Below are 11,400 nucleotides of genomic sequence, written 5' to 3' on the forward strand. Positions count from 1 at the left end.
CGATGTTCTGGATGGTGTCAGCTTTGAACGTATATTGCAGTGATGACAAAACAATTCTAAGATGTTATGACATTAAAATCCTAAATAAAGTATAAATCAGCATGGGTCTCCCAGACCTCCTTTTCTGGTCAGCAGAGCTTCCACTCATTCAGAAGTCAGAAAAACTGTACGATGAGCATTAAAATAAGCTTAATAAAGCTTTTCAAACAAAAGAAAAACAATACTGTTCCAAAAATCAAAGGGCAAAAAAGTAGAAAACTCCAGTCCCTATGGTTACCTCAATTTTAGCTTCTAGCATCTCTGTTTTAGGAACATGCTTATATGTAAGTAACGGTAATGTTACTTATATGACAATAGGTCTCAGATCATCTTACAGTAAAAATTAACCCAAATTAAAAAAAAACTAAAGCCATTAAGAAAAACTTTAACAATAGCATTTTTAAAAAATATATAGAAGTTCTTTTATTTGGGTTAATTTTACGATAAGCTAGTCCGAGATCTGAATTTCATATACAGTAGTGGCCAAAATTGTGGAAACCTTTTGGGAAACGTACATTTGAGGTTTGATGGCTAATAACACCACTTTTGGGGGGGGGCAGTAGTACCATAAAATTATATATCAGTGGAAAGATAATTTAATCAAGAATGTAATGCAACAAAGTTTGTTCAGTTATCTGTATTCTATGAAAAGTTATAGCCAAATAATCAGAAAATAGGAAGCACAACTTGCTTAGGTTGATATCAGGTAGCTTTCCTTCATCTGATTGTAGCCAGTGAGCATGAGTGTTTAGAGAGCCAATCAGGTGTCATCTTGTTTTGCAGTGAGCCAATCAGATCACAGTAGGATTCAGTTATTGATGTCATGTATTAAAGCTGAGAGGAGGACATTTGTCAGTGTGTTATGTGATCACTATCAAGTTGGTTGGATTTTTTTGTGTGTTCTTTCATTTGGTGAGCTTGTAAAACATAATAAAATTAAAGTAATGGTGCAAAGAGTTGACTGGTTGCCCAGAAAGCGATATAAAATAGTATTATTAAGTGAACAAGGCTACAGTTATAAAGAAATTAGAAGAAAAATTGGTGGAAACTTAACCAAAGGTGGCATTTCTAAGTTTTGAAGAGGTAAAAGGAGACTCAGTCACTACAAAACCACACTGGTAAAGGCAGGAAAAGGTGCTCAACAGCAAGTGATGATAGAATAATTAAGAGACTGTGCCTACGTGACAGAAGAAAATCATCTGTGTGTATGCAAGATGAAATGGCACAATGCAATGTGAAGTTGAGTGCAAGGACTGTTCGGCGCAGAATGCAGGAATTTGGCCTAAACTCTAGAATTCCATGAAAAAAGCCACTTCTATCTCTCAAACAAAGGTTGAAAAGACTAAACTGGGCTAAAACCCATGTTACCTGGACAGAGGAACAATGGGACAGTGTTATTTGGAGTGATGAGACCAAGATCTCCCTGTTTTGTAGTGATAGCATAAAATACATAAGGAGAAGAATCGGAGAAGATTTGCATCCTGATTGCATTACGTGTACCGTGAAACACCCAGTCAGTGTTATGATCTGGGGTTGTATGACATCAAAAGGTGTGGGCAGAATTTGTGTGATTAATGGGAATATAAGTGGCCAAAATACATTAATGCAATACTTGAGCCCAAACTGAAGCCTTCTGCACATGATATTTTCCAAGACAATGAAGCATTTATATTTCAACAGGATTCAGCTCCATGTCATGTTGCTGCTGTGTGCAAAAAGTGGTTTCAAGATAATAATATTCCACTGCTGGAATGGCCTGGGAATAGCCCAGACCTTAACCCAGTGATGGCGAACCTATGGCACGGGTGGCAACTGTCTCTCTTCAACCAGCCGCCTGTTAATTTGCTGAAATCCCATGTGGCTGAATGCATCCCGGCACGGCTGGTTTCCCTTCTCCCGTCCCGTCCCTCCTGGCCTCGCATGCTCTCCTTTTCCAAGGCACGACCCACTGCATCACCTCCTCAGCTATTGGCCAACCATCCATCTCAGAGGCGGCTTCTTTGAACTGCTGGTGACGGGCTGCGGAGCCCCAGAGTGCACCTGTCAAGGGGCCGGCAGGCTGTGGCTACTGATGGACACCGTTGGCCCCCATGCGGTCGCTGGCCTCTGTGTGCGGGGGCCGATGGTGTCAGGCAGCAGCTGCTCCAGCCCTTGCCTTGCCCCATGGCAATGGCACCCCCACTCTGCCTCGCCTCACCTCCTGATTCTCCTGCCTATCACCCCACCTGCCAGAGACCTCCTGCAGCTCCCCAACCCTGCCCAACCCCACAGGTGTCCCTCCCCACGAGCAACATTGAGGTGACCATACCCACCTTGGCCACACCCACCCAGGCCATACCCACCACAGCCACACCCACCCAGTGGGCCACGCCCACCTGGCACCCAGCAATAAATAAGTGGGTTTTGGATTGCAGTTTGGGCACTCGGTCTCTAAAAGGTTCGCCACCACTTCCTTAACCCAATTGAAAATCTATGGAGCCAACTAAAGAAACTTGTTAATTAGAAGCAACCCAGCAATAAAACACAGTTTAGAAGCAATCATTCAATCTTGGTTTTACATTATAACAGCTGCAGAACTAAAGGACTTGGTTCACTCCATGGGAAGACGTTGTAAGGCCGTAATTCATGCTAAAGGTTACCCAACTAAGTATTAACTGTCATGGTGATTATTTTTGTATATCTCATTTTTTCTATGGTAATAATTTTTGTATATCTTGTTTTTTCTACATGTTTCACTTTTCTTCTTTATAACTGCTATTCTAATAGCAAATCCTTCATAAAAGTTATTGCATTACATTCTTGATTGAATTATCTTTCCATTAATATATAATTTTATGGTACTGCTCCAAAAAAAGTGGTGTTATTAGCCATCAAACTTCAAATGTATACTTTTCCCAAAAGGTTTCCACAATTTTGGCCACTACTGTAAGTAATGTTCATAAGTAAAAAATAACAAAAATTTAGAATAAATATGCCTTTAATCATTCTTTTAAAAAATATTAGAACACATAAGTAAAACAATTTATTCAATTTGTCAGAACCCAATTTATTGAGTGGCACGGCTCATAGTGTGAACAAGCGTGGTGTAAAGAGGCGAGATCTTGATATTGAGGAATTAAAAGAAATCCTTTCCCCTCTCTTACCGTTCGTCCGCACTGAGCACATCCTGCCTATGAGTAGCGAAGTACTGACAGATTCAGTAAGTATATTTTAAAGTTTCCTTTGAATCCTGCTGCAGCTTTTTATGCTGCTGTCCATGAGAAAAGTACAGAAAAAAATGGGCTGGGAAGAGTTCAATCAGGTTCAGGGGGCTTGTTCATTTGGTGATATCTAACAGATCACCAGATCACCACCAAAGAACAGATCTCTCACCCCTGATTTAGATCATTATATAAAATTTATTGTGGTTTTGGAAGCTTTGGGCTACATGCTGTGATTCTCGGGTTTTTTTAAATTTGTATAGGTACAGTTCAATTCTTTACTGGTGACTATCATCAAGCCCTACATGGTTTGTTCTTTTATACTTAAAAATAATTGTTACCTTTCTGATGTGATGTTTCCTTTTAAAGATGAAGAGAGGTCTCATTAGTACACCTCCTTCGGACATGCTGCCAACAGCAGAAGGTGGGAAGTCAAATGTGTGGCTGCGACAAAAAAATGCCGGAATTTATGTGAGGCCAAGGCTGTTCTCACCGTATGTGGAGGAGGCTAAGGTAAAATGATGTATTAATGCTGCCATCCATCTCATAGCTTGCGGTTTACCTAGCCTGCCGTGTAACTCATCTTGCAGTTTACCCAGCCTGCCATGTAACTCATCTGTTTTATATTCAGAATGGTATTTAAAATTTATTATGAGTTGGAAGTGCAAAAGTACCTAGGTTAATATGACTTTGAAAGCTTTAACAGACATCTGCAGGCAGACGTCAATATTGCTGAATACTAAGTCTTCCTTTTTCCAGGTTCTCATCCTGGATTCACTAAGGATTCTTTACAGTATATGACTATCTGATAAATTAGAGCAGAGGTCCCCAAACCTTTGGGCACCAGGGACCGGTTCCGTGGAGAAACGTTTTTCCACGGACCGGAGTGTGTGTGGGTTTGTGTGCTGCCTGCATCTCACGGATGGGGCTTTGCTTTTTTTGTACAGACTGGTTGCTGGCATGCAGTCCACGGTACCAGTCCACGGAACAGGGATTGGGGACCTCTGAATTAGAGGGTAGACAAGCTTCCATCTCTTTATTGCTGGTATCTCCAAAACAACAACAACAGGATTTCAGATTTTTTCTTCCACTCTACCCGCTGAACACATTTGAAAGATTGATTTAATCTCTTCTCATCTCTTTGAGTTTTCCCTGAGCATGCTCCATCCCCTTCACCCCCATACACATATACACATTTGCAGAGACTTTCCAGCTTGTCTGGACAGAGGAAGACATCCTCTTCCTAAACAGAACTGAGCCGTGACTCTCAGCCTCCTTCTGCGTGTACAGGAAGCGACTGCGTACTTTTATTTACAAGAGAAAGAACTGCACACTCCTTGTGAACGTCTTCTTCTACAGACAGCTTTGAAGGAGAAAGGCTTCCCAGCCGCTTTCTGCTCACCAGAGGTGCAAGGGAAGATAGTCCAGATCTTTGATGCAATTCAGTTTCCCAGAATGGTCGTACAATCTGAAATTTGATGCCGTTTTCTGTTTGTGTGTTACTTATTCAAGACAGTTTGTACTGTAATGCAAATTTTGTATGAAGAGTTGTTGTTTTTTTGCAACCTTTGTTCTTTGTACAGTGAAATCCTTTGATATTTTTGGTTATCAGCAGTATTTCAGGTAATGTGCAGGTGGTTTGTGTTTGTAAGATTGATGAATTAAGACCCACGTTAGCAAAGTAGCTTCTTTGAATATTAGTGAGCCCATTCAAAGTCATCTGAATGATGTGCATGAAACAGAAAGGATTGGTGAGTCATAACAGTAGAAGCTGCCCATGTTTAATGTCAAGAATATATAAAATTATATGTAAAGGAAATAAAACTATACTTCCTGAAATGTAACATTTTATTATCTATTCTTATCTACCATTATAGGGTCACTTTTTAAAAAAAAGAAGGCTATATCTAGTATTTATATCAGTACATTAGAGCAAAACATTTCTTTTACCTTTGTTGTTTCAGTCACTTCTGGATGAGATGATGGTAGAACAAACTGACCTTGTCCGTTTACGGATGGTTAGAATGTCCAATGTACCAGATACCCTCTACATGGTGAACAATGCTGTTCCACAGTGTTGTCATATGATAAATCACCAGCAGATGACCAGTAATCAGTCCAGTCCTCCTTCAGTTGTAGCCAATGAAATTCCAGGTATGTTTATAAACCCAATTCATAAATACATTGTTACTGGTTGCAAAATTCTTTAACACTGAAATACCAGAGTCGACATGATTAGAGTTTCATGAAAAAATAAAAACAGGAGGACAAGTGTATGATAATGAATATAAGGTCATAATACCCTGATAATTTTTAACGAGGCATTTCTAGATCTCTTCATTGCAAAGAAAAAAAAATGCATGTGGGAATTTTGTCCTGTGCAAGCTGGTCCAACGTAAATATGTTGATAGAAAAAATATTTCTCCCTTTTCCCATTTCTGTAAGTTTAGACAGAAGTAAAATGTATTAGTTCATCCATAATGCATGCTTGCATAATTCATAAATTCATATTAGTTTGTTATTTTTGATGAATGTAAGACTCACTTTAAAAATACATTTCTGCATAATCAAAAAAGAAAGTCGTGGATGTTTATGTTTGACACAATATATTCGTATTAAGAAGTACAACAGAGATTGTTGATATAAAACAAGATGTAGCCATGGTTGCTTCAAGTTTGGGGTACAGCATGTGTATTAGAACATGCATAAATGGTGGATGGTGTTCAAAGGTTCTTGTGATGCCAGATATTTTTATGGGCATTCTTCATTTAAAGTTTATATATAAGAGAAAGACTTTTATAAAGCAGTCGTCCAAGTGCTGACCTTCATTGAAGCTAATCCAAGAACTAAGCTTAAATGAACTGCCAAAAGTGAATTTCAGGAGAACAAGTGTGGTGCCAGCACTCAAGAATTAGCTTTTTTGCCAGCTGCCAATATGGTGTTGGAGGTACAGGTATTTGATCCTGTCCCATGCTTTGCTACTCACAGCAATCCACCAGTGGTAAGAGAGAAGAAAACGGGATGCCCAGATTTGGCTAGAAAACTGCTTTTTATTACATGCATTCCTCCGCATGCAAAAAAAATCCTTGGGAGTTGTGAGCAGCATAATAAAAACTGAGCTGCATAGCTACTACAGTTATCTTGCGGTTACGATCAAGAAAATTGTTGTTGGAACACAAACTGTCAACCCTTGAAATTAATTCCAGTCACTAGATTGATATAGGATTATCAGCTGGTGATGATCAGCCTTGATCAGTGACCAGAATATTTGAAGACACTGGGCCAAGTTGGATAGCACTTGTAAGGACAAATAAATTTGTGATGGGTCGGGTGACTTTGAAAGCTTTGGGGGGGGAAAGGCCACAGTGGGCAACATTGATTCATAAAGATAAATGAAGCTGGAATATTTCAGGAGGATTTTTTTTCTGCTTTGGGAGGTAGTTGGATCCTTTAAAAAAAACCTATAGAAAGCTTGTCTTACATAGCAGTTTTCATTTATTTCCCCAATTCAAAATAACAAAAAAAAATGCAATCGAAGAGGGAACTTCTGGAAATTAAATCAGACCGATTTGGAAGCTGCAACAAAACTCTATTAAAAATTATCTTACAATGTATTTAAGGGACAGAGGACAGTACAGCTGAATTTCCTTCATTTCCATATTATAGTAAACCCAACTGAAAACTTTACCATTTCAGACCACCTGAATTCAGTATAAGCACCAGAGGGCAGGACCAAGAAACATCGAATGGAAACTAATCAAGGAGAGAACCAATCTAGAACTAAGGAGAAACTTCCTGACAGTTAGAACAATTAATCAGTGAAACGATTTGCCTCCAGAAATTGTAAGTGGTCCAACACTGGAAGTGTTTAAGAAGAGGTTGGACAATTTGTTTCTTGCCTGTGCCGGGGGTTGGACTAGAAGACCTCCAAGGTCCATTCCAATTCTGTTATTCTGTTACTCATATTGGCTAAACTAATGGAAAGAGGTAGAAGAGATTTACTGGAAAATATTAGTGGGGAAATACTGTAAAAGGAGTTAGACCTTAGTTGTACCGGCAGCTCGACTGCATAGCATTAGATAGGATTCCCACATGTGTCTGCAGAGTGCCTCTCAACCCATAGAGCAAATTTGGAAATACTTAGGAGGATGGGTAGTGTTGATGGTCCATTTTGCATAAGGAACATCCGGGAAAGATAACAGAATTGGAAGGGATCTTGGAGGTCTTTCTTCTGGTCCAATCCCCTGCTCAAGCAGGAAACTATACCATTTCAGACAAATTGTTGTCTGATTTCTTCTTAAAAATCACCCACAATTTCTGGAGGCAAGCCGTTCCACTGGTTAATTTTGCTGTCAAGAAATTTCTCCTTAGTTCTAGGTTTTTTATTTTTATTTTTTTATTTTAATTCCATTTATATCCCGCCCTTCTCCGAAGACTCAGGGCGGCTTACAAGTTTAGCAGTAGCCTTCATTCTATGTATATGCCTGCTTATTAGGGCTTTCACACACCCCCCAAGCGGCATTATTACAAAGTCAGCTTAATTGCCCCCAACAATCTGGGTCCTCATTTTACCTACCTCGGAAGGATGGAAGGCTGAGTCAACCTTGAGCCTGGTGGGACGCGAACCTGCACTAATTGCAGGCAGCTGGTGTTACTTAAGGAGGCATTAGCCCACTGCTCCACCAAGGCTCAATAGGTTGCTTCTCTCCTTGATTAATTTCCATCCATTGCTTCTTGCCCTGCCTTCAGGTGCTTATACTGAATTCAGGTGGGAAAACTGATCGGAATGGTAAAGTTTTCAGTGGGTTTCACTATAAGATGGAAATGCAGGAAATTCATCTGTACTGTTCTCTGCCCAACTTTGTAGCCTGAGTCAGTGTTGCTGACACATGTCTTTCTGAACAGTTGCTTTTGGATAAGTTCTTTCTTAGCGTAGATATCTGCCTTAAATAAACCTGGGCTCTGTTGAAGCTCATTACAAGGATGAGGAACAAATTTCAATTCGGATTGTTTTCGGTTTGTTTTTTCCTCAGTTCCTCATCTCTCTGTTGTTAAAGAAATGGTCAGACGGCTGCAAGAGCTCCGCCATACTGAGCAAGTCCAGCGAGCTTATGCTCTGAACTGTGGAGAAGGAGCCACGGTCAGTTATGAGATTCAGATCCGTGTATTGAGGGAATTTGGACTTTCTGATTCTGCTGCTGAGTTACTGCAGGTATGAAGCGATGAAGGCAGCATGCAAGTAAGCTGGTGGAACCTGCATGCATTCAATGCCAGAAGTAACCAGCATGTGCAAAAGTGTTGAAGAGTGCGTTCATTCACGGAGGAAAGCTTAAAGGGAACATTGCAGTTACATATTGTAATGTCAAAAAAGAATGGGTCAGATTACCTGGTTTCTAACTGATGAGCAAGAAAGTATTCCCATTGCTTTTTTCTACTGCTCTGTTCTAAATATGAGTTATCTACCATGCAAAACAATGAGAATGCTTAATAAAAATTATAGCCATCTAAAGCTTTAGATTCAAATATGCTGATAAAACCATGTTAAGAACCCTAGACTAGAGCCCATACAGTACAGAGCCACCCTATGGTGATTTACAGGATGAGAATTTATGTAGTTTTATGCTTAAGGTGGAATAGGAAGAGTTACTGTATTTTGCCCATTTGTCCACTCTGTAATTAGATATATATATTGATCCCATTGTGCTGGCATGTTATGTTTGTTTTGCCCAGGCAAAGTAATTGTAATGCAAACATATCATGTTTCCATATTGTTGGCATGGAGGAAAAAGTACGACCATACGTTTATCTGTATTAGTAGAAGGGTTGAAATGCAGAAGTTTGTGTGATCTCTCCCTGCATTTCTTGTTCTGTCTTTCTGCTGCAGAATCCTCACAAGTTCTTCCCTGACGAGCACTTTGGAGACGAAAGCCCACTTCTGAGCTTGAGACAGTCAGGCCGATGTCGTGTGAACAGCACGCCCACTGCAGAAACAATGTTTACAGACCTAGACTCTTTTGTGGCCTTCCATCCACCACTCCCTCCCCCTCCCCCTCCTTACCATCCACCAGCAACTCCAGTTCACACTCAGTTCAAAGTTGGATGGAAGCAAAGAGCCCAGAGTCAGCATCCCTCACGTTCTTTTTCTTACCCTTGTAACCATTCACTCTTCCATGCCAGAACAGCTCCCAAAGCTGCCCTGCCCAATTATTTCTCCAGTGTGAAAGGCACACCTCCAGATTGCACTAACACTACAGGCCTGGGAAGACAGACAGTTGCAGCTGCAGCAGCTGTGGTGGCTGCTGAAAAGCAAGTGGTAAGAGCGTCTTTTTATTTTATGCACACAATACATTTTTAAATTTAACAGATTTTTTTTAAAGTTGTATATATTTTGTTAGGACGCTGAGCTTGTCGATCAGAAGGTCGGCGGTTTGGCAGGTCGAATCCCGAGTGCCGCGTAGCAGAGTGAGCGCCTGTTACTTGTCCCAGCTTCTGCCAACCTAGCAGTTCGAAAGCACGTAAAAATGCAAGTAGAAAAATAGGGACCACTACGGTGGGAAGGTAACAGCGTTCTGTGCGCCTTTGCCGGCCACATGACCATGGAGACGTCCTCGGACAAGCACTGGCTCTTCGGCTTTGAAACGGAGATGAGCACCGGCCCCTAGAGTTGGAAACAACTAGCACGCATGTGCGGGGGAATCTTTACCTTTACCTTTAAGTTACCCAGAGTCATAAATATGAGATGGGTGGTATATATAAAGTAGATAAATAAATATATCAGTATTAATTTACTACTGCAGGGTGCTGCCAATAAGACTTGGCATTTTAAGTTTACCATTATAACTGTTGGAAATGGAGCAGGCTTCATTTTGACACCGTTGATTGTGATCAAGCACTGTGGCATTGAATTGTTCTACAGAAGATGGTACAAGCTGTTATATAATTTCCCTGTGGTCTAGGTTGATAACCAATGACTCTAACAAGCCCTCCAGATAGATTTATGTGACAAAGCAGATTGGTTTAATAAATTGACAATGAAGATGCCAAGATTGCTATGTAGCATTAGCGTACAAAAAATAAAGCAAATGTTTGTATGGTGTGAAGAAGAGGTAATCCAGTGAAGGTTGAAATGAAGCAGGAGGAGAAGCTAACACAATGGGCAGCAAACCAAGTTCTTGTTCAAGGATTCATTTTGCTCCAAAGGCCATCAAAGGAACATATCGAGAGGTTAAAAATGGTAAACCAGAATAAGCGAATGTAGTAGCTGGGAATTTTACTCACTTATTAAATCATTTCCTATAGATTGCATCCAAATTTTCTGTGAAGAGTTTTCCCTTACACTTTTGTTAGTTTATGCATAAGATACTAATTTTGGTTCTTCTGTGTTTTTATCAAAGAAGAAAATGAAGAAAGTGTATACTTTATTTTTTAAATCCCATTGCCCATTTTCAGCCAACAGCTGATGAAAAAACTTTATAAGGTAGCCATTCAATGTATAAATATTTATTTATTTATTTTTCACATATTTATACTGCCCATTTTTTCACTTAAGTGACTACAGGTAGTTTACAATAAAAACATATCACAAGATATAAAAGCATAAATAAGAACAGTTAAAAACAGAATTATGCACACAATACATTTTTAAATTTAACAGCCTAGCAAGGTAATCTAAATAGTTAACAAACATTTAACACATATCTCCCTTGCTTCTCAGCTAACAAAGTGAGATAGAGCTTGAGGTTAAAACAACTGCCTAATGTGCAATCAGCCCAGGTTCGAATCTCAGAAGGGTATGGCTGACTGATGAAAACAAATAAGTTTGAAATGCATATCAGTCTCACTTTAATTCTTTGTTAGCAATCTAAAATTTACACACACACACACACACACACACACACACACACACACACACACACATATTCAAGATTGTTTAAATTATTTACAATGGATTTACTTTTAAATGAAAAAGTGCTATCAGAGTGTCATAGAATCATAGGATTGGAAGGGATCTTAAGAGGTCTTTTAATCCAACCTCCTGATCAGGGAAGGAATCCTAGTAGACTTTGTTCAGTAATTGTAATAAAAAAAACAGGTACAGGAGTCCCTGCGTATTTTACTCCTCTAGTCCTTGTCAACTCTGTGCTCATCTCCGTTTCAAGGC

At 39.8% G+C, this 11,400-nt stretch overlaps 1 protein-coding gene across 2 annotated transcripts in view; it reads left to right on the forward strand.

Moving 5' to 3' along the window:
• BTBD7 (BTB domain containing 7) overlaps positions 1 to 11,400 on the forward strand; it is a 71,135-nt gene that overhangs the window by 53,681 nt on the left and 6,054 nt on the right. For both annotated transcript variants that reach the window (XM_081344683.1, XM_081344684.1), the window contains 5 exons: positions 3,078 to 3,238; positions 3,609 to 3,752; positions 5,204 to 5,393; positions 8,273 to 8,451; positions 9,124 to 9,552. In XM_081344683.1, coding sequence (XP_081200809.1) covers positions 3,078 to 3,238; positions 3,609 to 3,752; positions 5,204 to 5,393; positions 8,273 to 8,451; positions 9,124 to 9,552 — 1,103 coding nt within the window. The remainder of the gene's footprint in view (positions 1 to 3,077; positions 3,239 to 3,608; positions 3,753 to 5,203; positions 5,394 to 8,272; positions 8,452 to 9,123; positions 9,553 to 11,400) is intronic.

Source organism: Vipera berus, assembly GCF_964194415.1.
Source record: "Vipera berus genome assembly, chromosome: 1".
NCBI lineage: Eukaryota > Metazoa > Chordata > Lepidosauria > Squamata > Viperidae > Vipera > Vipera berus.